At 34.0% G+C, this 26,581-nt stretch overlaps 1 protein-coding gene across 1 annotated transcript; it reads left to right on the top strand.

Annotated features, from left to right (window-relative positions):
• Positions 1-1,464: 1,464 nt before the first annotated feature.
• On the top strand, positions 1,465-26,367 carry LOC128223185 (coiled-coil domain-containing protein 180-like). The gene is made up of 20 exons (XM_052932479.1): positions 1,465-1,592; positions 2,157-2,336; positions 2,785-2,887; positions 3,671-3,764; positions 4,537-4,625; positions 5,329-5,438; positions 6,510-6,614; positions 7,976-8,110; positions 8,576-8,671; positions 9,135-9,298; positions 13,246-13,365; positions 13,764-13,843; positions 16,593-16,681; positions 17,448-17,570; positions 20,212-20,385; positions 21,414-21,529; positions 22,689-22,812; positions 23,240-23,305; positions 26,042-26,104; positions 26,311-26,367. Exons 2-20 carry the CDS (start codon positions 2,268-2,270, stop codon positions 26,365-26,367), a joined length of 1,977 nt encoding a protein of 658 aa, XP_052788439.1. The 5' UTR covers positions 1,465-1,592; positions 2,157-2,267.
• The last annotated feature ends 214 nt before the right edge of the window (positions 26,368-26,581 follow it).

Raw genomic sequence — 26,581 nt, 5'->3', positions numbered from 1 at the left:
TAATGTAATTCATTATGCCACTTGGACCAAAGCTAGTTTTTGCCTAGCAGTAACACTTAAGCAGAAAGGAGAGTTTGATGCCTGAAACAATTAAAGATCTGATGCCTGGATATTCAGTGGGCAAACATAACTTAGAACTAATGCAGAAGATTTGTCTATTAGTGTTTAGTCTCAAAGATAGTCACAGTGTTGGTAATTAGTTCGTCGTTACCATAATAGCTGGATTAATCTGATATTTTAGTGTCAGATAACCGTAGCCGATTTAAACATACTGAAGTTTAAGACAAAAAAAATGTTTGCTAGTATTCTACATCATTGTTATATAGACAAAATCGTTTTTTTAGATATGAATCTAAGAAGATTGTTATGTAACTCCTTAATACAATGTCATTTTGACTATGCATCGACATCTTGGTACAGTGGTATATATCTAAACAATTCAAGAACAGATTACAGGTCACTCAGAACAAAGTTGTAAGATTTATTTATGGCTATGATTGTAGAACTTCCCTGAAAGTCTCGGCTTTCAGTAATATTGGATGGCTTAATATAGAAAATAAGATAAAGCAACTACGACTAAACCATGTACATAAAATCTTTAATAGCAAATGCCCATCATACTTACATGAACATTTTACTTAAGTCTCATCCACACATTCTTACAACAGTAGACATAGTGCTGGAAATTTTAAAGTGCCACAGGCTGACAGTGTTATATTAAATACTTTCTTTTATCAAGCAATCCATAACTGGAACAGTCTTCCAATAAAGTTAAAAGAATTGAAAAATAAGAATACTTTTAAAAAAGAAGTGAAACCACATCTTATTGTTGGTATGAAATGTGCAGAAATGGAAGATTTCCTATTTTATTAATTGTTATTCATTTAATCTTGCATATCAGTTCAAAGATTTTTGTCATTTTATGCTAAAGTGTCATATGGTTTTAACAGTCGGTTGCATTATAACTGTAAAAGTTCGATCTCAAACATTTAATCATTCTTTAACTGGTCAAGAGTACATGCATGTATTTTTGTATAAGAAAACCTAATTTAAACAGCTTACAACTGAGATCTTGGCAAATAATTATATTTGTCATAAGGACCCCATTGGAAATAAGTTGAATAACTTTAATGGGTTATACTATGTTTTATATTTGTCACATTGAATTAAATCTGTATTAACGCACGTATGTATCCAAAGCATTCTAATGATGTTGTGCTTTAGTATAGATATCATCACTAATACTTTGTTAGATGTAAAAAGAGTTTGCAAAATACGCGTTTAGTATATATAAAATCCCCTAACCTTGGTTGTCAGGTGTTCTGTAGCCTTTGTGCGTTATGCGGTCAAGTATTTTGCCGATCGGGCACCTGTTTTGAAAAAAGTTCATTTTTTCTTAAATAAACCAATAATCCTATCTATATTTCTTAGCAGAAAGAAACACATTATTTTTTAAAATTTTAGTAGAACAACCCATCATCATTTTGAACCCTGTTATTATTTAAATTCGTAATTATTTATAATTCGAACATTCCCCTGCTTTGTTGTTGTGGAGACGTTTACAAAATGGCTGACAAACTTGTTTATTTTTGGTCAGTATACCAAAGTTGATATCTGTTTCGGCTAAATTTGTTTGGAAAATGGGTGGTTTGTTTAATGATCAAGCAAATTTTAAGCCTATACATGCACTTTATATGCAAATTTCAAACATTCTGTAGATTTTTAAAAAAATCCTTTGATGTTTTTGACGAAATAGAAGTGCATGTTTCTTTCTAAATGTAACCAATTAAAGCTCTGGTAAGAAAGATTTTGCAAGAGATATTTAAATGGATTTGCAGAATTTTGTGAGCTCTTTGATAGATAGATGCAACTTCATAACAACACAATAAATTGCCAGTCTATTTAGTATGAACAAATAATACATTTTAATGCATTTTAGTACATTTACATGTAATTAGAAAAAAAAGCTGAAAAATAAAAGAATACAGTTTATCAACACAGGTTTTAGTAATAGCACTATGTAGGAGCTAAATTGACATGATTTCCATGAATGAATGAATCAATTCATTACTGTACCAGTATAAACTCTACAGATAATGAATGTTCAGTAAATTTAGAGATGATATAATTATGATTTTTTTTTGTTTTTGTTTCAGATGATATAAATGTCTCAAGATGTAGCCATTTCATCAAGAACAGTAATTTAAAACATTGAAGCAGATTCAAGCACTTTTAATTGAAAAGGAAAGCCAGTTACATTCAGTAAAATGGCGGAGACAAAGTCAATGAGAGTCCTGCCGAGTGGGAAAATCTACAGGCAGATGTTTGAAGCTCAGGTAATATAAATGAAATCTATTCGAATGAGGGCGGCAAGATAGACATAAGCTCACAGAGCTTTTTTAACCAACTTTTTTCAGGATTATGTACAGTGGTGGAAATTGACACAAGCCCGCTAGCCATGCACTGGTAAAATGTTTCTGGGCTTACTCAAATTCTGAATTTTATATAGCAGGGCATAATTGTTCAAAAATTTGATGCCAAGAAATAGTATAAGAATTTGGGCTTGTTCATCCAAAAGTCTAATTTTGAAGACTGTATGTATAGTAACAACAGTTGTACAACAGCAAGAAAGAGGAATATAAAATTATTTATTTACGACCATGACAACATGGACAATGATGACATGATAACACTAAATGATTGTTTTTACTGTATAAATTAGTTATGTAAATGTTTGTCTCTAAAAAATACATTACAAAGCTTTTATACCTTGTTCATTTACAGGTCCAGTTGAATAGAAGTCTGACAAAGATCCAGAGAGATTCAACATCCGGTACCAGGACAACCCAAACATTGGCAAATATTCCTGTTGTCCATCTTTCCAAAGGTAACTAATGTGAAAATAAAATTCAGAATTTGTCTTTTGAAGAATCTAGGGTTTTCTTTTTTCCATTAAAATGTTTTTGTAAAGAGATTTGGTGAATTCTTAAAATATAGTTGTCTTTTACCTTTTCTGTATATATTTAAAGCGGTCTTGTTGATATTACGCAAAATATGCACAAATGTTTTGTATATCTTACGCCCAAAGGGTTAGCTAGAGTTTAAGTAACAGAACAGTGGTCTAAATTTTTACAAAAGCTCATCTGTATGCCTGGCACCGGTTAATACTTTTATGGTGTGCTTGCATGCTTACAATTTAACTTTTTAGCTTGTCATAGCAGTGGTGTCATTGTTAGTTTTAGCAGTTTTTTCATCGTCTATGTTCTGAAAATACTTAAACCTTGGCCGTAAGTAATTCAAAACCGCTTGAGATAACTCATAACCAATAACTTTGTCTTGAATTATTGAAAGTAATTTGCCTGTTTCTAGTCTGAAAAAAATCATGGAAAAACTTGGAATTGGCCATAACTTATGAACTGTTGTTCACATTTTCCCAGGAACAATGTGAACATATGTAGCAAGGCCCATACCTCTGTATTTGATAATTGTAGAGGAATGGCCCCTGTTCACTCAAGCGTGCCTTTGTTTATTACAATTGACCAGGCTTGTTTCAATTTTCAAAGCAAATAGTTATTGTAAGGATCTGGGAGAATTGCTTTGAAAAAAAAACTCATTTGCTGTTTCTGACAGTATAAATAAGTATATCAATAATCTTCTGGTACATTCACAGATGAAGTGGAACATGGAATCCTTGGTGAAAGACAGCGAACCTGGGCTGACGGCTTCCCTAATGACCCATATGTTGAAAACCCTGTTGTTTACAAGTAAGATCATTTGGAGCACTTAAGCTCATCTGTTTTTCATAGAAAAAGTTAAAGAATTGTCATAGCTATATTGTCATCGTCATCGTCGTCGTCATCATCATCATCATCATCATCATCATCATCATCATCATCATCATCATCATCATCATCATCATCATCATCGTGCAAGAGAATCTAAGCTTGACCTTATGCTAGAAAAATGTTCAAGAAATCATCATCGTTGTTGTTGTCATCGTCGTCGTCATTGTTATCATCGTCATCATCATCATCATCATGCAAGAGAGTCTAATTTTGACCTCAAAAAATGCTCAAGATATTCAGTATTTGTGTACACATGTTGCCACAAATGAACATAACTCCTGCTTCAATAATTGTTGAGTGATGCCCTTTGATAGGCTGAGAAAAGATAATGTATCTGTTTCCATGTTTTTTGTTTTGCCTGCGAAGGTAGGTATAACTTTTCCCAGCAGCAGTGTTTTCGGCAGCATTACAGTTTTGTTTTCATTCAATAACTATTGAATGACTTAGTGTAGAGACTCCAAATTTGGTATGTATTTAAGGGTCAGTAGGTCACAAGGTCAAAGGTCATGGTGACCTTTACTGGTCACCTTTACTTTACATGTTTGGCCTCTCATCTGATTCGCAGAATTCTCGTGTTTATTAAGTTCGTTTAGAAATATTTAAATGATAAGGACACAAAACCAGGAATTAATGCTCTAGATTTTCAACTGATATGATAAATAATTATACACTACCTTTTGAAAACTTTCAGACAATATGCGGATTATGTTGGAACCAAAATGAAGGAACCAGTCAGTTCGCTGGAAGGGAAGGAGGTCAGAGGTCTGCCTGATGTTGTTGGTAAGAGATTATGTAAAAGTTTAACAGTTATAGACATGTTAGTTTATTAGAAGGGAAGGAGGTCAGAGGTCTGCTTGATGTTGTTGGTAAAAGAGTATGTAATAGTTTAACAGTTAAAGACCTGTTAGTTTATTAGAAGAGAAGGAGGTCAAAGGTCTGCCTGATGTTGCTGGTAAGAGATTATGTAATAGTTTAACAGTTATAGACCTGTTAGATTATCAGAAGAGAAGGAAGTCAAATGTTTACCTGATTTTGTTGGTAAGAGATGATGTAATACACTGTAGTAAAACAGCGATTGCTGGAGGACGCGGGGGACGAGCTAAAATCTCAAGTGATCCGATGTTTTGAATGACACAAATTTCTCTTTTAGTCTGTTATGAAATGTCTTACAATGTATTTTCAAAGTTCAAAGTTGAATGTTTACTTCGGCACCGATTATGTATTGCTTTGTGGAAATCGGCGCTTATAAACCTGTTAGTTCGATAGAAATTGAAGGAGGTTAGAGGTGTTTTTGATATTGTTGGTAATAGGTTATAGTTACAGTACATGCTTTTAACACTAATAATAAAAAGTGGAAAATTGTATACATTGAAGTGGTATTGTATATATATAAATATGTCGGACCAATTCAACAAAATTAAACTAAGTAACAAAATTTTGAATGTTTTGAACTATTGAAAATCTCTTAATGTTTTTTTCACAGTTGCTGCCAAAGAGAAGTCGAACATCATTGAAAGGATAGCTGCCAGCCGTAAAGAGCGACATGAATCCACTGTTGAGGAGATGCATCAGGAACTAGCACTTATCAATGCTGTAAGTGAGATAAAAAAATTGACAAAAGGGCAATCGATAGTATTTTTAAGACCAAAATTTGTTTACAAAAAGTTTTTTTAATTGTTTAATTGTATGAGAATCTTGTGATTTTAAAAGCTTGTCTGCCTATAAATTAATTGCTTGATTTTCATCCTCGCCTGCCCCCTCTTTTTTCTGCCGCTATTCATTGATTCAAATAAAAACATTGAACTAAGGTTTATATTTGCGTATCAGTCTGATACTCTCAGGGAACAGCACATGTAAAAAAGGAGGATTGTTTTGATCATGTTTATGGTTCTTCTAGAAACGCATGTATATGGTTCCTTATAAAAAAGAAAGAGAATGAACGCATATTCAATGGTAAAGCAGTTATCTAAGAAAAATAAAAAAATAAAATATCTTGCCTCCCCAATTTAAATAAAAACATTTGGCTGAAAATCTAGCAATAAGTGTTGTTTTATTTAAAAGTCATTATTTTATTTTTTATTGGACAACTGGAAATTGTGCCTTGTTATCTCAAATTCCTGCTCAGCTCCACGACAAATATTGAAAAAAGTTAGAAATACTCCCTTTTTTGTTATTACATAAAGTCTAATTTTAGAAAACGATCTGCGTTCACCTCCAGCATCTTATTTGTGTATATAGTAAAATACTGTCCTATATGTTGAATTGCTTTGTAATAGCCGCTAACAACTATCTTATCACTTAAATATGTATTGCTGTTTGAATTACATGTTTTGTGTCTTACTGTTGCTTTTATTTAAATTTCACTTAATGCATTGGACCAGATTTAAATTATAAATATGTTTTATCTTGTAACTTTTGATGTATCTCGTAATGAAGCCTATAATCTCATTATAACCTATGTTTTAACATGTGATATTGTATATTTTCAGGTCTTTTGTTTGTCTGTTATTGGATAATCTATTATGTCGGAAAAAAGCTATCAGCTAGTGTTGTTTATGTTTATCATAACCGACTTTAAATAAAGATTATCTTATCTTATCTTAGTAGAATTACTTCCCTTTTCATTTAAAAGACATTAAAAATGCCATTGAATATATTTAATAGGAGATGGAGCCTAGAATATCGGATGCATGCTCTGACCTACTGAAGAGATTGGAAGAAGACGATGCCGAGATTGCAGGGAAACTGGCAAGGATTGAAAAGGAGGAGGTTTGTGTTTGCCTGATTTATGCTTGAGTCTTTAAGGCCTACTAGTTTAAGCATTCTATAAGTGACCCCCCCCCCCACCCCCCACCCCCACACCCCCAAATCTGTATACAGTACACAACTTCTATGTAATAATCTTAATCGACTTGCCTTGATCCCTCTTATCAGATCTCTGGTCTGAGTATCCTGCTGTACAGTTTTGGAGGTTTTATTATAGAATTTGGACCTTAAATGGCCCTGAGACAATAAACAAATAAACAGGAATATGAACAAACACCAAAAAGCAACTGGCAGATAACCATTTTGAACAGAACTTTGTAGATCGAAGACTAAAATAGTTCTTTTTCAAAAGTTTTTTTGACAAAACAGAGCATTTTCCGTGACATTTTTTAATTAGTTATCAATTTATAATAGAGCTCTTATTTAAACTGTTTATGATGATATATCATTAAAAGAAGCATTTTGTTTACATTTCACCCAATGTTTTTCACTCTCTGACCCAATAAAACTTTAACAAGTCCCTTACAACATTTTTTTTAAAGTTGCAGTCTCGCAGATTGATTGTTTTAACAACTTTTTTATTTTTTGTCTTGGAATTAGTCAATTTTTGCCTAAATGACTGGAAACCAGTGATATAGGACTGCTGACAAAAGAGCAAATCGCAGTTTTCATATTTTCGTATGTTTGAAAATTTATGTTTTACCTCTAAAAGCATTGCTAACACTTGAAGAAATAAAAAAAATTGGCAGTTTAACAAACAATTGAAATCTGTTCTATTGTGAGTTTTATATGACTTAGTTAAAGGCTCTAATTCTGAAATTAGCTGATTCTGAGACAAAAAATAAAAATGGTCAAAACTGTCAATTTGTGAGAGTGCAGCTTTAAGAGCTATTTGTCCCTTTCCAGAAAATGATGTTACCCTAGTGTTCTACTTAAGAAATTGAATGTTTTTTACTTTTTGTTCTTAATCGATATTTTTTTTAATATAGTCATGAATCTTTATGCTCAAAGCAACAAATACTTCGCTCTTGTTTGTGTTTAGAAATTGTTACACTCAGCTAGGAATTGAAAATTGGACAAAAATCTTAATCGATTATTGGAAATAATCTGAGTGAAATCGGACAAAAATCTTAATCAATTATTTGAATAATATCTGAGTGGTAACTTGATCAATAATTAAGTTCATAATTGAAACTGAAGATACTCATTTTAAAGAAGTCATTATTAAAAATGAGTGTAAACTGATATTTATTATATGGAGTATATAAAATAGAATTCAGCTAATGACATGAAAGTCGAATTGCAAATAATGACTTTAAAGTATTCCCAACCTTAGTTTGATATAAAATAATATTATTTTCCAGGATCTTTTGAGCTACTCCCTGGAGAGTCTACATAATCTGTGGGACAACATTCAATCTCACTCTGAAGAAAGACAGTCATGGCTAACCTCCCTTGATGACTCTCTAAAGAAAGTGGAGAAGGATAGAATGGAAATGGTAAGGAGATTGAAGAGTAGATATATTTGAGAGAGAAAAAATGAAAGATGATAATTACTGCCCTTGATGATCCTCTTAAGAAAGTAGAGGAGGATTTAATAGAGATAGTAAGGAGCATGAAGAGAATTCAGGGGCAGATATTGTGGAGAATAATAATGTTTTAAGATGAAGGTACTTTCTGCCCTTGATGACTCTCTAAAGAAAGTAGAGGAGTAAAGAATAGGTAAGGATATGGAAGTGTTCTCAGAGGTACTTACACTTTTTTAACATGATAAAATTGTTAGCTTGGTCGAAAAACATACCCCTTTTATTTCATGATTTCGTGGTTCATTTTCTCTTATTTTAGTCTTTTTCTCTGTAAGAAACAATTAAAAACGCACACAGTGTTGGTAAGAAAATCAGCGACCTCATTTCCAGTGAAACATAACTTTTGCCCATTATACATCATAGCAAGTTCAATTTCAGATCCGTAGGGTTTTCAAGGACTATGCCAAGGCCTTAGAGAAGATAGCTCATATTCTTTCATCCGACCTACACAGGTTTATGGACAAAGAGTCACAGGTAGGAATGTGTTTTAGAAGAATACTGTAATCCTATTTTTGGATATTTTTTCATTTTTTTAAGGAAAACAAAACCAAATTAATTTCTATGCTAGGGTGTTGTCATTTGCCATGATGATGAAATGAATTAAAGACTGGCACAAATACATCTAATTTATATACATATATTTCTCCTTGTTGTCATCATCATCATCATCATCATCATCATCATCATCATCATCATCATTGCATAGTCCTTCCATATAATAAGCCTCACTAAGTGACCTTCAGCCTTTAGACAGATTTTTTCTTTGACAACATATTCACAGATATTATTTTAAGACAACATAAAACCATACGGTGGCGTATTGTCTTGCTGATGTTGACATAAATATGTATTTCAAGTTCCAGTCAATAAACATTGGAAACTATACTTAAGTATTTAGTACTGTATATATTACTGAGATTCATTTCTTAATTTCCAGCTTATCAACCAGACTGTTCTAAGTAACAGGCGAGCATATGGCGACCTCTTTGTCCGTCTTATGTCAACCGATATTGAGCGGGAAAAATCACAGCACACAGCATGGAAGAGACGAGTGGATGACTGGAAAATGCTGAAAACAGAACTGGCGGTCAAGAGATTCAAGTAATATAAGATTTCGTTTTGAAGATTTGTCTATTTTCCTAACTTGTCTGTTGTTGGAAGAAAAAAAGCCTTAGTTTCAATGTTTGCACTGGCATCATTATAAAAAACTTTTATCTTTGGCCATAACTTGAATACCATTCAAATGAAACTCTGTATGCATATTGATGGATACAGTACACATGTGTACTGTAATTACAATATTTGATGAATTTAACAAATTATCCAAAATAATAACCCTGCATCAAAAAGACTGCTCAAATCAATTACCGATCGGCATAAGTCGTAAAGACAGTCACTAATCTGGTATCAATAAGCTGTTAAAACAGCACAATGTCATTGACAATTAAGTAATACCCATGTTTGGCACGTGCTAACTGATAAAGACAAAAAATGCGCCCTGACCTCCAGATCATCACTAAGTGGACCTATTTCTCGCAACTGGGAATGTTTCACATCCAAATTCCAAGCCCCCCAGGTTACCGATCATAACGCAAAACGATTTTCAGATTTACAGATTTACAGATTTTGAAATCCATGCGCTCCAGTACCGGGGCACTTAAATGGCCTGGGGACGGCCCTGGTACAGTAAAGCCCATCTTACACTGGCTTAAATAATTGTCGAGATATGATACTTGTTCAACTGAGAAAAAAAGAAGAAGAGTACTGGCATTTCTGCCTTGGCGCTTTTGTTTTGAAATGATTACTGTTGGCCTTTGTTATGCAGACAATGCAATAAAATATATCTTAAATATATAGTAAAATACCTGTAAGATGTGATACTTAATGCTCAAGCAAAGGTACTATTAGTATATAGGCCACTTTGTTCTATATTTATCACTTATCTATAAGTCTTTTATGGCAGATGTCAGTGTGGTAACGCCCCCTTGCATAGAGACACAACTACATTACTCTTTGAAAGAATAGAGGCTGTTTTTACAATATGACATTTTATTCTAAATTTATCACTCATCTGCTGGTCTTTCAATAGAAAACAAGAGAGTGGTATCGCCCCCTGGTTTAGAGAAACACCTACAGTACATGCTGAAAGTACAGAGGCCATTATTCGTATTTATGTATCATTTGATACTATATTGATCTCTCATCCGCAGGTCTTTCATGGAAGATGTCAGAATGGTATCACCGTCCTGGCGTAGAGAAACAACTATGTTACTGTTTGAAAGAATAGGGGCCGCTTTTACAATAGGACATTTTATTCTATATTTATCTCTTATCCGCAGGTCTTTCATGGAAGACGAAAGAGTTGTATCGCCCCCTGTCATAGAGAAATAACTACAGTACATGCTGAAAGTATTAGGCCATTATTCGTATTTATGTATCATTTGATACTATATTTATCACTCATCTGCAGGTCTTTTATGGCAGATGTCAGAATGGTATCACCGTCCTGGCGTAGAGAAACAACTACAGTACATGTTGAAAGTATAGAGGCTGTTATGACAATATGTCACTTAATTCTATATCTATCATTCATCCGCAGGTCTTTGATGGAAGATGGGAGAGTTGTATCGCCCCCTGGTGTAGAGAAACAACTACAGTACATGTTGAAAGTAAAGAGGCTGTCAAAATAGTATGAAAATTTGTTCTATATTAATCTCTCATCCACAGGTCTTTCATGGATGACGAGAGAGTGGTATTGCCTCCTGGTGTAGAGAAACAACTTCAGTACATGTTAAAAGTATAGAGGCTGTTATGCCAAAGCATCCCTTAATTCTATATTTATCACTCATCTGCAGGTCTTTTATGGCAGATGTCAGAATGGTATCACCGTCCTGGCATAGAGAAACAACTACAGTACATGCTGAAAGTACAGAGGCCATTATTCGTATTTATGTATCATTTGATACTATATTGATCTCTCATCCGCAGGTCTTTCATGGAAGATGTCAGAATGGTATCACCGTCCTGGCGTAGAGAAACAACTATGTTACTGTTTGAAAGAATAGGGGCCGCTTTTATTTTATTTATTCTATATTTATCTCTTATCTGCAGGTCTTTCATGGAAGACGAAAGAGTTGTATCGCCCCCTGGTGTAGAGAAACAACTACAGTACATGCTGAAAGTATAGGGGCTGTTATGACAATACGTCACTTAATTCTATATTTATCACTCATCCGCAGGTCTTTTATGGAAGATGAGAGAGTGGTATCGCCCCCTGGTGTAGAGAAACAACTACAGTACATGTTGAAAGTAAAGAGGCTGTCAAAATAGTATGAAAATTTGTTCTATATTAATCTCTCATCCACAGGTCTTTCATGGATGACGAGAGAGTGGTATCGCCTCCAGGTGTAGAGAAACAACTTCAGTACATGTTAAAAGTATAGAGGCTGTTATGCCAAAGCATCCCTTAATTCTATATTTATCACTCATCTGCAGGTCTTTTATGGCAGATGTCAGAATGGTATCACCGTCCTGGCATAGAGAAACAACTACAGTACATGCTGAATGTACAGAGGCCATTATTTGTATTTATGTATCATTTGATACTATATTTATCACTCATCTGCAGGTCTTTCATGGAAGATGTCAGAATGGTTTCACCGTCCTGGCATAGAGAAACAACTATGTTACTGTTTGAAAGAATAGGGGCCGCTTTTACAATAGGACATTTTATTCTATATTTATCTCTTATCCGCAGGTCTTTCATGGAAGACGAAAGAGTTGTATCGCCCCCTGGCATAGAGAAGGAACTACAGTACATGTTGAAAGTATAGGGGCTGTTATGACAATACGTCACTTAACTCTATATTTATCACTCATCCGCAGGTCTTTTATGGAAGATGAGAGAGTGGTATCGCCCCCTGGTGTAGAGAAACAACTACAGTACATGTTGAAAGTAAAGAGGCTGTCAAAATAGTATGAAAATTTGTTCTATATTAATCTCTCATCCACAGGTCTTTCATGGATGACGAGAGAGTGGTATCGCCTCCAGGTGTAGAGAAACAACTTCAGTACATGTTAAAAGTATAGAGGCTGTTATGCCAAAGCATCCCTTAATTCTATATTTATCACTCATCTGCAGGTATTTTATGGCAGATGTCAGAATGGCATCACCGTCCTCGCGTAGAGAAACAACTACAGTACATGCTGAAAGTACAGAGGCCATTATTTGTATTTATGTATCATTTGATACTATATTGATCTCTCATCCGCAGGTCTTTCATGGAAGATGTCAGAATGGTTTCACCGTCCTGGCATAGAGAAACAACTATGTTACTGTTTGAAAGAATAGGGGCCGCTTTTACAATAGGACATTTTATTCTATATTTATCTCTTATCCGCAGGTCTTTCATGGAAGACGAAAGAGTTGTATCGCCCCCTGGCATAGAGAAGGAACTACAGTACATGTTGAAAGTATAGGGGCTGTTATGACAATACGTCACTTAACTCTATATTTATCACTCATCCGCAGGTCTTTTATGGAAGATGAGAGAGTGGTATCGCCCCCTGGTGTAGAGAAACAACTACAGTACATGTTGAAAGTAAAGAGGCTGTCAAAATAGTATGAAAATTTGTTCTATATTAATCTCTCATCCACAGGTCTTTCATGGATGACGAGAGAGTGGTATCGCCTCCAGGTGTAGAGAAACAACTTCAGTACATGTTAAAAGTATAGAGGCTGTTATGCCAAAGCATCCCTTAATTCTATATTTATCACTCATCTGCAGGTCTTTTATGGCAGATGTCAGAATGGTATCACCGTCCTGGCGTAGAGAAACAACTACAGTACATGCTGAATGTACAGAGGCCATTATTTGTATTTATGTATCATTTGATACTATATTGATCTCTCATCCGCAGGTCTTTCATGAAAGACAAGAGAGTGGTATCGCCCCCTGGCGTAGAGAAACAAATATAGTACATGTTGAAAGTAAAGAGGCCGTTATGACAATATGTGACTTAATTCTATATTTATCACTCATCTGCAGGTCTTTCATGGAAGATGAGAGAGTGGTATCGCCCCCTGGCGTAGAAAAACAACTACAGTACATGCTGAAAGAACAGGAAGTCCTGAACCAGAAGAGAATGGATCTGGTGAACCAGCTCAGGTTGGAAACAGAATAGTTGATTTGAATGATTTGTATTTAATTTTGTATTTTAATGATGCAATCCTTGGCCAAAATTTTACCGTTTCATTGTGCTACAAAATTCTGTCAAGTTAAAATTTTGGCCAAAGATTGCATTATTAGAATACAATCAAATCTCAAATATTTCAGTGTAGATAGGGTAAGAAATATTTTTATATCTTTTCTGTCAAAACAGTTATATAAAAATTTATGTCACTTACTTGTTTGTAAACATAGGTTGTCGCCCGTGGTGACCCATGTGGGAACCCCTTTTAGTCATGTGACTCCTCACCCTGATATAACCAGTAGTTGTCTTTTGATAAAACAACATTGCTTTATTTTAAGTAAATAAGCCAATCATTTATTATTTCCAATTTCAGGGACCTGATGCCGCCATCTTCTACCAAGACATCTGTCTATCACTGGAACAAGGGTGTTCAAGACATCTCACAGGAAATAGGTATCCAGGGATTATTTTTTTAAAAGCTGCTCTCTCACAAATAAACCGTTTTGTCATTACTATTTTTTTGGTCTTAGAAAGAGCCAATTTATTGCGTACTGGTAATTGTCTGAGAACGAGTGATAAAAGACAGTCATTGAAATAAGACTTTTGGATGAACAAGCCTAAATTCTTATACTATTGCTTGGCTTTAATTTTTTTAACAAGCCCTGCTATAAAAAATTCAGAGTTTGAGCAAGTCCAGAAGACATTTACCAGTGCAGGACTTGCGGTCTTGTGTTAATTTCGTCCACTGAAAGACTGCTGCCAATCGATCAGAACACAGTTTTTAGCTCCACTGGCCGAAGGCCATGGAGCTTATGTCGTCACAGATTGTCCGTCGTGAGTGCGTGCGTGCGTGCGTGCGTGCGTGCGTAAACTTTTACTTTAAACGACATCTCCTCTGAAACTGATAAGCGGATTTTGACAAAACTTCACAGGAATGTTCCTTTGGTGGTCCTTTACCAAAATTGCTCAAATGGTTCCGGTCCATTGCACAATATGGCCGCCAGAGCTAAAAATAGCAAAATCTTTAAACGACATCTCCTCTGAAACGGTTCGGCAGATTTTGATGAAACTTGACAGTAATGTTCCTTGGGTGGTCCTTTATTAAAATTGCTCAAATGGTTCTGGTCCATTGCACAATATGGCCGCCACAGCTAAAAATAGCAAAATCTTTAAACGACATCTCCTCTGAAACGGATAGGCAGATTTTGATGAAACTTGACAGAATTGTTCCTTGGGTGGTCCTTAACCAAAATTGCTCAAATGGTTCCGGTCCGCTGCACAACATGGCTGCCAGGGCAAAAAAATAGAAAAACCTTTAAAGAACATCTTCTCAGAAACCGATGATCAGATTTTGATGAAACTTAACAGAAATGTTCCTTGGATGGTCCTTTATCAAATTTGCTTCAATGGTTTCGGTCCACTGCACAAGATGGCCCCCAGAGGTAAAAATAGAAAAACCTTTAAACGACTTCTCCTCAGAAACCGATGATCGTATTGCAATGAAACTTGACAGAAATGTTACTTGGGTAGTCCTTAACCAAAATAGCCCAAACAGTTCTGGTCTGCTGCACAACATGGGCACCAGAGCTAAGAATAGAAAAAAACGTTAAACTACATCTTCTCAGAAACCGATTATCAGATTTTGATGAAACTTTACATAAATGTTCATCGGGATGCCCTTTAACCAAAATTGCCCAAATGGTTCCGGTCCGCTGCACAAGATGGCTGCGAGAGTTAAAAATAGAAAAACCTTTAAGGACTTCTCGTCCGCAGTCTTCACGAAAAACATTTTAACCTACTAGCCAGTTGGACTAGCATAATGGCATATTTTACTAGTCCGAATGACAATCTAGTAGTCCGACTATTTTGCCACATTATAAAACTGTATGCTTGAGGTAAATACCTATTTCAATTGAGCAGCTTGCAGTTTGAGTAAACATTTCTTTATTATGATGCTCATGCAGTGATAGGGAGTGACATCCTTCTGTTGGGAATAGTGCTCCTTGTTTTTCAGAACCTATGGGTACTATGTAAAAACAAAAGGCATCTTGCTTGAATAGACTGTAATAATATCAACATGGTTAGAAAAGAAATGCCATGCTTTAATAGCTTTGATTACATTTTACTACTGAATTACCTCCCTTTAATAGAAAAAAAAATAATGTCTTAATTTTTCACGTATAGCATCTTTAAATAATTTTTAAACAATAATAATTTATGAGTAAACATATAAGCATAAAGTTCTCACAAAAAGATCAATTTAAAAACCTTACATTTATACATAGGAAAGTATATATAGACTGAACATTAATTTTCGTTTAAGTGACATTCTGAAAGTTTATGAAACAGCTATTTTTAGTAACTTAAATGGCCGAAAAGTGTAAGTGAAACACCAAGTCGATTCTATCTCGTCAGTTCTTGTTCAGGTTAGATATTTGCTTCATAATCTATTCAGATTAAATGTTAACCGATGATCAGATTTTGATGAAACTTGACAGAAATGTTCCTTGGGTGGTCATTAACCAAAATTTGTTAAATGGTTCCAGTCCACTGCACACCATGGCTGCCAGAGCTAAAAAATAAAAAAAACTTTATACGACTTGTCGTCGAAACCGATGACCTTTTTTCGATAAAACTTGACAGAAATGTTTGTTTGGTGCTCCTTTACTCAAATTGCCCAAATCATTTCGGTCCACTGCACAACATGGCAGCCAGAGCTATTAAAGTAAAAAAAATAATTAAATAACTTCTCCTCAAAAATTGATGATTGTATTTCTATGAAACTTGACGAAAATGTTCGTTAGGTGGTCTTTGCTTGAACCTTTTGGCCAGTGGAGCACAGGCACTGATGTGCCTCTTGTTCATATTTACGTTTAGAAATTGATGTTTTATGCTGAAAAAACTCTAATAGCATTAGTAACACTTTCAGCCACAAAACTTCAATTTTTGAGTGTAAATATTAAAAACTACCATCTGATATTTTGTCACTAATCTTATATCACTGGTTGTCAGATATTTACGCAAAAATTGATTTTTTCCGAGACAAAAAATAAAGAAGTTGTCAAAACGGTCAATCTGTGAGAGTGCAGCTTTAAATGGTTACGAATTGTTTGTAATTTCAGTTTCTCATTGTCATCTTTTTCTGATGTAAGTTTTCGACTTCTCTTTTCATATGGCGTTTTATTTTTATCAAATTTTCCAGATTCGTCCAACCAGGCCCATCTGTCAAGCCTACACAAGGAATATGAAGCTGTATGCCAAAACTGCCTAGAGGAAATTGAAAACATCAAGGTCAGTTCATTATATTTAAAGACAAAGATCCCTTAGGCGCCTTCAAATTAATTGCTTGATTTTCATCTCCCGCCCGCCCCCTCTTTTTTCTGCCGCCCCTAAATAAAATTGTTGAACTGGGGTCTGTATTTGCATATCGGTCCAGTGCTCTCCGGGAATTGTGCAGATTGAGCTGAGGGTAATAACTGACAGTTCATGATTTTATGTTCGGTTGTAATTTACCATATAAGATCATTTTTTGGAAAGCAAATGTCATGGTGGCAGTTACTAGAGAGTTGATTTGCACTGCAGACCGGCAACACATATGATTTGTGGGATTCTAGTTTCTTTGAAAGAAATGATACTTGCAATGAATGACAAGGCCTAGAAAAAATACATTTGGTTTGGGTTCCCAACCCTATCTATGAAATAGGCACCGACCCTACCATTTTTAAAGTCAATCGGTAAAAGTATAAAATCTTTTTAAAGTGTGTTTTAATATGATGTCTTCAACCATTAATACTTGATACAGAAGATATTTTTTGATGACAATAACATTCTCACATAAAGTGTAATGAAAAATAAAATAAAAAAGCCTACCTACCCTACCTGTTTTAAAAAGGATGTAACCCTAACCAAACCTTTTTTTGGCCATTTAAGAAGTTTCAAACAGAATTCCTAGATTTGTTAAGTATTTATTTCTGGAAACTTTACAAATTTGAAATAAAGGTTTTAAATTTCATTAAATCTCGGTAAATTATTTTCATTTTATATTGTATATTTTCAGCTTGAGCTAGTGGACACTGGTGTATGTAACGATAGTCGTGCAAAGACAGTTGTTGAACAGTTTATGATCCCACTAGTTGGAGACAGACAGAGGATCTATGAGCAGAATTTGGAAACCATGGAGGTTTGTGAGCTAAACAAATATTCCGCAATTGGCTTCAAATAAGGTTTTTTCACAATGAAATGCATTTGTTTTAATATAGAGATTGGCAGCATCCTTAATACAAATTATGGCCCCTGATAAACTACAAAACTAAACAATGGGGGAGACAAGTGCTTTTTCAAAAAAGTAATCTTGAGTTTAATACTTCACACAATTATTGATGTCCATCCTACAATTAGGTTACATAATACCATTTCATCCTAAATACAAATTATGGCCCCTGATTGACTTAGGAACTTGGGTTAAACTTTTAGAGCAAACGGTGTCCCAGCTTAAGTTTAAGGGCAAGTTGGGATTTTCACTAATAATTTCTTTACCCTTCTTTCAATTGACTTCATTCTTTATACAATTGTTGATAGCCGTCATACAATTATGTTACATAACTCCATGTTCTCCTTAATGGGAATTATGGCCTTTAATGAACATAAAAAGTTTGGTTAAAGTTTTAGGGCAACTTTAAGGGGACTTTACTCAGATCTCAAATTGCATTCATTATTATGGACTTCATACTAAGTCCATATTAATCAAAATACAAATTATGGCCCTTGATTGCCTTTTTTTACTTTTCATTGACTTTTTTTATTGTTTTTAACAAGCACATATTAAAATTTACACCATTAATGCATTTATTTCTAAGTCAAAGCAGAGAATAGTCGAGTGTGCTGTGCTAAAACAGCTCTTGTTAGTGTTTGTCATAACTTGTGAGTAGTTTAAGGTATTTACATGAAACTTGGTACAGATGTTATGATAATTGCATTTATGTATGTGTAAAATGCTATACTTCTGACTGGAATATTTGTTGAGCAAGAAAATATCATTACACAATTTCTAAAGAACAATAATCATAAATCAAATATTATTGGGTCGTTATTGGGTCATCACTAATTGATTATGATTTCCAACAAAGATTTTAACATTTCGGTTCATGAGGCCTTTTAAAGCTTTAATTGATAAAAGATGTGTTCAAACACATGTTTTCTTATTTATTGACAACCCTTGTAACAATTTTTGTCTTTATTACTTTATTGACAACCCTTTTAACTATTTTTGTCTTTATTACTTTAATGACAACCATTCTAACCAATTTTGTTTTTATTAATTTATTGACAACCCTTTTTATCATTTTTAGCTCTACTGGCCAAAGGCCAGAAGAGCTTATGCGCTGGTAATGTGTACGTAGTATGTGCATCCGTGCGTTCGTGCGTCTGTAAACAATTGCTTGTGAACACAATACAGTCTTCAGTTTTTATTGTATCTCGATGAAACTTGTACAGTATATAGATATCCATTAGAGCTCGGTTCCTTTTGAAAACCAGCCAGATCCGTCCATAAATGCCTAGATTATGGGCCATGAAAGTTTTAAAGAAATGCTTTCTATTTTTAGCCAGGTCTGCATGAGCGAATTCTATTTTTAGCCAAGTTTATATGTACATGTAAATTCAAGTCTAGAGTTAAGGGAGACAATTTGCAAGTCTAGGATTTTGAGAGACAATTTGCTTTTTGCTTCTGCAGTTGATTTTGTGAATTACTCTGCCTTGTTCTTGTTGAAAGCCCAAAGGCCATTTTTTAGCTTTAAGTTCTGTAGTTTGCACATTCATCTTAACAAAATTGGTTGTGAATGTTTAAGTTATGCACCTGGTGTCATTACTGGCCACACCCAGGGTTCACAGGTTTGGTAAACATAAATCTGGAAAGGTTTGAAAATCTTTTTGTGTGTTCGTGCATCCATCTCAGCACAATTGATTGTGAATGTTTGTTCAAATTTATCAATGTTGTCCTAGGATGCCCCTGACTTTGACCTTTTGACCAACTTTTTTTAACTTTTAAAACTACAGAAATTTTTACTATGAGTACAGTTTTGAAAGCATTTTTTTTTTGTCAGATGACTTTTACTTGGCACATATTAAAATAGTTCATGCGACTAATCTGCTTACAATACTTTCTGGGCTCAGATGTTGAACGTGCTACGTTTTCAGGTAACCCAAACACAAAACATAAAGTATATGTCTGTTGCCTTTTACCCATACATACATGCTCTGGATTGATATGACCACAAAAGCCATGCCAGTAGAGCATAGGCCCTTTTTGTCTTTATTATTTTTTTGACAACCCTTCTAACAATGTTTGTCTTTATTACTTTATTGAGAACCCTTATGACCATTTTTGTCTTTATTACTTTATTGACAACCTTTATGACCATTTTTGTCTTTATTACTTTATTGAGAACCCTTTTAACCATTTTTGTCTTTCTTACTTTATTGACAACCCTTTTCACCATTTTTGTCTTAATTACTTTATTGACAACCCTTATGACCATTTTTGTCTTATTACTTTATTGACAACCCTTTTAACCATTTTTGTCTCCCTTACTTTATTGACAACCCTTATGACCATTTTTGTCTTTATTACTTTATTGACAACCCTTATGACCATTTTTGTCTTTATTACTTTATTGACAACCCTTATGACCATTTTTGTCTTTATTACTTTATTGACAACCCTTCTGACCATTTTTGTCTTTATTACTTTATTAACAACCCTTCTGACCATTTTTGTCTTTATTACTTTATTGACAACCCTTTTAAGCTTTTTTGTCTTTCAGAAATCTCTGGAAGAACAGAACAAACAGACAACAGAAGACCTGAAGTCCTTGTTTAAGTTTGCCCAGGGTGCTGCGCATGTGTGGGATGTTCATGAAATAGGGCTTGCAAGACAAGAGAGGGCCCTTCAAGAAAAACTGGAGCAGTGTAGGCAACAACATGACAATCAAAATCAGGTGGGTGGGGAAAATATTTTTAACATATATTTTATGTTATAATTTTAAAAGGAAATTGATAGGTTAATGAATGGCAATGTGGTATGTTCAGAAAAAAGGTCTTAAGAAACAAGAGAGAGCCCTTAGGTGGGTGGGGTAATATTTTCAAGATATATTTTAGGAATCATATACGAGAAAATTAATAGGTAAATAAATGGTAGTGTGGGATGTTAAACAAATTATGCTTGTGAGACAAAAGATGGCCCTTCAAGGAAAACTGGAACAGTGCAGACAGGGACATGATAATCAAAATCATGTGGGTGGGGAAAGGTTATATCCTGCACTCTTTTGAGGTCAATATCTTTAGGTGGTAATTGGTAAATAAATGAAAGATAGTGATGAGAGAGATTGAGTATCATAAAACTGGGTTGGCAATACAGAAAAGTGTTGGGAAAATGTTCTTGTCAGTTTAAATAATGTTTAGAGGGCTTGTTTTTGTTAAGATACAGAGAAAGAGAAGAGATCGCAGAAAGTCAGAAAAAAGCCCTTTATATGTTGTATAATTATCATGATATTTTGTGGTTAGCAGCTGTTTTGTATGACAAGGAAGCTTATCTTGATATTATCAATGAATGTATGACACAAGATGACACAGACAAGGCTGAGAAAATACTTAAATATGCAGGACAATTTCCACAGTATTTTGTCATTAGCTCTACAAATATAAAATTGCTCTCTTGTAGAAGAGGAAGCTCATTTTGATATTTTATGGATCCTATGAGACTAGATGCCTCATAGAAACAGTCCAGATGCCACAGAGGAAAGAGTCTGGAAAAATACCTTAATATATTGCATTATTTTCATATAGTTTTGTCATTAGCTCTACAAATATAAAATTGCTGTCTTGACAGATGAAGAAGCACAGTTTGACATCATCATGGACTGTATGAGGCAAGATGCCACAGGGAAAGTCAAATATCTTAAAAATGCTGGACAATTTTCACACTATTTTTTCTTTAGCTCTACAAATATAAATTGCGTTCTTGTAGGATAAGGAAGCGCATCTTGATATCATCATGGACCGTATGAGACAGGATGCCACAGAGAAAGCCCTGAAAGACAGCCTGGCAAAGGCCCTTGATATGCTGGACAAAATCAGACATGCGTAAGTACAAGATATAAAAATGTACCATAAATTACCAATTGATCAAAATGTTTTTTGATTCTCAGTAGGTTAGTGAATCTTAATAAATGACAGAGAAATGAATAGCTCTATGGATTTGAGTATCCAGGCTTAAATGCATGCGTTACATATTGAAAATAGAACCTATAACAAAAAATGGGGGGGGGAGAGTGAAAATTTTGATGCATACATTATAAGAATGTGTGATTCTGAAATATAGATATATTATTTATCTGAAATATTGATATATTATTTGGGTGTTTCTGAAATATGGATTTAATATTTGAATGTATTTTTGCTGAAATATGGATATAATATTTGTCTGAAATATTGATGTATTATTTGTGTGTTTCTTAAATATGGATATAATTTGAATGTGTGTTTCTGATTTTTTTTATATTATTTTCATGTTTCAGAAATATGGATATATTCTTTGTCTGAAATATAGATATTTTCTTTGTATGAAATATGGATATATTCTGTCTGAAATATTGATATATTAGTTATGTGTTTCTTAAATATGGATATATTTTGAATGTGTGTTTCTGAAATATGGATATATCATTTGTCTGAAATATGGATTATATTATTTTCATGTTTCAGAAATATGGATATATTCTTTGTCTGAATTATGGATATATTCTTTTCAAGTTACTGAAATATGGATATATTATTTTTTGTCTGAAATATGGATATATTGTATGTTTCTGAAATATGGATATATTATTTTTGTGTTTCTGGAATATGGATATATTGTATGTTTCTGAAATATGGATATATTATTTTTGTGTTTCTGGAATATGGATATATTATTTTTTGTCTGAAATATGGATATATTATTTTTGTGTTTCTGGAATATGGATATATTGTATGTTTCTGAAATATGGATATATTATTTTTGTGTTTCTGGAATATGGATATATTGTATGTTTCTGAAATATGGATATATTATTTTTGTGTTTCTGGAATATGGATATATTATTTTTGTGTTTCTGGAATATGGATATATTGTTTGTATGTTTCGGAAATATGGATATATTATTTGTGTGTTTCTGGAATAGGATACATTGTATGTTTCTGAAATATGGATATATTGTTTGTGTATTTCTGAAATATGGATATATAATTTGTGTGTTTCTAGGTATGAGGTGTTCCACAAAGACCAGACTGTCATTGTGAAGAAATACCCAGAAATGGTGAAATCCGAACTCAACAATTATGACGAGGCATTGTGCAAACTGTTTGCAGTTGACAGGAACAATCCGGTATGTATTCATTTAGGAATTTATTTATGACTTCCAGATAATGTTTTCAATGGTGGCAATACTTTGTCAAACATAACTGATAAATAATTTGTCTATATATTGATGCAGTTGAAACATTTCAATATGTTTGTTTTATTCACATTATTTCAAGCTTTTGTCTACAATTGTAAGTTGATAACAAATACTTTTATGCTTAAAAGGTTTGATGTTTTTTTAATAACTCATTTAGTGAATGATTTTTTACTGAAAAGATGGTTTAGTTACAACCATTGCGCAGCTGGTCACATTAAAATGAATAATGAAACACTGTTTAACTGATATTGTATCTTCAAATAAGGTAAACTGATAAATGTAGAAAAAAGCTTTTTAGAAATTTATGAATTTTAAACATTTATTGTTTACAAACATTTTACTGCTGCAAATGTAGTTGGAAGTTCAAAGGGAGGAAACTCAGGAAAGTATTGAACAGGAAGATTCCATTGAGGAAGAAGGGGTAAGACAGCATTCTTGTGCAGTCATGCATGCTGCCACCCATTTGTAATAATGTAGTGAACCATTTTACCATTAAAGCTGAGAGCAAAATTACTGCTGAAATTTCTTTTTACATTTGATAATGAAATTAAATTTGAGGCCTAGCAGTCTTGAATTGTGAAAGTAGATTTGCTCTCAGCTATACATATATTAACAGTATATCCATTAAAATAGCTTTGGCTCCCTATAACCGAGTTATTTAAATGCTCTAATTGTTCATTCAATTTTGATTTTAGTCAAGCTAGTTAAATAATATAAATAAAAGTTTAACAAGCTGCATTACTGTGATTCAATAGTCTGTGCTAATGCGCTCACATTTGCATGCCAATAAGCAGACAATAGCAATGCAGAATAAGCAGACAATAGCAGTGCAGAATAAGCAGACAATAGCAATGCAGAATAAGCAGACAATAGCAATGCAGTTTCAGCAGACAATGGCAGTGCAGAATAAGCAGACAATAGCAATGCAGAATAAGCAGACAATAGCAGTGCAGGATAAGCAATCCAACAACGACTAAATGATAATGCAGCTTGTTAACAAAGGCAATTGAGCAATCCAGCAATGTCAAAGCAGCAAAATGATAATTAAGCAATACAGCAATTACAACTGAGGGCAATCCAGTAATGACAAAGCAGCCAACTGACAATTGCAGTTCACAATACAGATATCAGACATTGGTAGTTGAGCAATTGAGCATTGACAAAGCAGTCAACTGGCAATGATGACTGAGCAATCTGTCAATGGTAAAGCAGCTAAATTGCAATTGCAACTGAGCAATCCAGCAAAAACAAAGTAGCCAACTGATAATTGAGTTATCTTCTGAGGCCAGATCAGCCAACAGACAGTAGTTATCAAGTTATCCAGCACTGATAACTGACAATGGCAATATGGGCACTCCAGCAATGATAATGAAGCCAACTGGCAATGGCAATGACAATTTTGGCAACCTAGCAATGACCATGCAGCTAACAGGCAATAGCAATTTGGGCAATCCAGCAATGATGATGCAGGCAACTTGCAATGGCAATTTATGCAATCCAGCAATGATGATGCAGCCAACTGGCAATGGCAATTTAGGCAATCCAGCAATGATGATGCAGGCAACTTGCAATGGGAATTTAGGCAATCCAGCATAATGATGCATCTATCAGGCAATAGCAATTTCGGCAATCCAGCAACGTTGATGCAACCACCAGGCAATGGCAATTTTGGCATACCAGCAATGATAATGCAGCCACCAGGCAATGGCAATTTTGGCAATCCAGCAATGATGATGCAGGATATGGCCATTTTTGGCAATCTCGCAATAGCAATGCAGCTAGCTGATAATGGCATTTTAACAGTTTAACAATAGCTAAACAGCTGGTTTGCAATGATATTAAGCAATTAGTTATAGGAAAGTATTATTTGCTTAAAATAGGTAACTGACTTGACAATGACAGTATTTACAAGCTATCTTTCAGCTTTAATTTTCATTTGAGAAACTGTTCAGGTTTTACATCTCTTAACAGGGGCTTATCCAGGATTTGATGTTAGAGAGGGCATATGTTAGGGGCATTATCTTTTGACTTGCACCCATTCCTCAGAACCGAAATTATTTTGGTTTAAAATGTTGGGGGTTTGGGTTGCACTTTTGAAAATTTTAACAATTTCAAGTCTGAAATGGTGCATTTTGGGCATATTTTATTCCTTTTTTATTTTTATTGAAATACAAAGTTAACTAGGAAAATTTAATTGAAGGGGGGTGGGGGGCAATTTTAGGGGTGCTGGTACACCCCCCTGGATCCACTTATGTTTTAATAAGAAAAATGGGAGTATTTGTGTATTCAACTGTTATTTTTAACCATTTAATGTAGTTGGTGAAGCAATAGTTCAATAACTTCTGAATTAAGTGTTCATGCAACACTAAACTTGCATGAAATCACGCTTTCTTAACAAATTTGAGCAAATAATGAAAGCTGATATTTGCAATAAATCTGTAGTGTATGAATTTTTTTTATAAGAAATACATGTTATGAATATGGATATGATAGGATAGTAAAATCCAGATTGCATAGTTATGAAATAATTTACTCTAAAGATTGACTCATTTTTATGTGTACATTTTATATGTATAATTTTGTATTCTACATTTATTTATTTTTAGAATCAGCCCTTAGAACATATATTTTACTCTTTTTTTCGGTATGGGGTATGCATTTTATAGCTGGTTTTTAATTTTCTGTATTACATATAAATGTAGTGTTTTTTTTCTATGGACACAGTCTGTTTTGTTAATACACTATTGTATTGTTTTTGGATATCACATGAGTTTAAAGCTAGTTATCTTTTGGCCAGTTTATACATTTAAAGGATTCGATTGGTCGATGGTAATTGTTGGATAGATATTGTCCAATCAAAAAACAGTTTGGCCAACTTTGATTTAACCATTGTAATGCAATTAGCTTCTGTTGATAAAAGTTTTTTTTTAATTTGCAAGTAAAACTTTCAATAATGTTTGAAAAAATTCATGGTCTTACTTTATTTTGTCTTATGTTCCTAGAAAATATGGCCATATTATGTATTACTTTTACCAGTTATAGACGAGGATGAGTTTTCATCTGAAATTTTTCTGATAATATTTCTTTTCTGTAGAACATTTTTTGTATGGAGTATTACATTTTCATTGTTTTGAATTTTTTATTTCTAAACTTTCAGAAGGACAGCAAAAAGAGGAAAACTCCTGCGCCAAAACTGCTTCCGTTTCAAAGAAAAGACCCGGTAAGTTATTAGTTTGTCTGTTTTAATGCCCCCAAGGAAGGCATATACATGGATTAATCGCACCATCCGTCCGTCTGTCTGTGTTTCCATCCTATGCTGTAACTTACTCATACTTTATTTTATCTAAATTTTGATCAAACTTCACAGAAATGTTCAACAGCATGGGAAAGTGTGTTATGCATAGCATAAATGTTTTTTCCTCAAAGGTCAAGGTCACACTCAGAGGTCACCTGGCTATCACTCTGACAAGGCCAAATTGGTAGTATTGTCACATTCTTGTTAAAGCTCTTGTTTGATGAAAATTAGTCAAGATATTGTGATTCTGTAGGCATCATGGACAAGTTGTTGTTCAAAACCGTTTAACTTGGCCATTATGATAATGGCCATACATGCCATATTTCTGAGAGGCTTCCCAGGGGATTTTGGTCTGAATTGCAGGGAATTTTGATATTACACCAGGGGATTTTTACGCGACGA

The sequence above is a fragment of the Mya arenaria genome, chromosome 17 (genome assembly GCF_026914265.1).
Source record: "Mya arenaria isolate MELC-2E11 chromosome 17, ASM2691426v1".
Classification (NCBI taxonomy): domain Eukaryota; kingdom Metazoa; phylum Mollusca; class Bivalvia; order Myida; family Myidae; genus Mya; species Mya arenaria.
The sequence above is the reverse complement of the archived record's forward strand: the minus strand, read 5'-3'. Positions and strand labels throughout refer to the sequence as shown.

Excerpts from the sequence above, each read along its gene's own strand:
- LOC128223185 (XM_052932479.1), top strand. The coding sequence starts at position 2,268 with ATGGCGGAGACAAAGTCAATGAGAGTCCTGCCGAGTGGGAAAATCTAC. Across the intron at positions 4,626-5,328 it reads AGGTCTGCCTGATGTTGTTG|TTGCTGCCAAAGAGAAGTCG; the intron begins GTAAGAGATTAT and ends TTTTTTTCACAG. Across the intron at positions 22,813-23,239 it reads CAGTTGACAGGAACAATCCG|TTGGAAGTTCAAAGGGAGGA; the intron begins GTATGTATTCAT and ends CTGCAAATGTAG.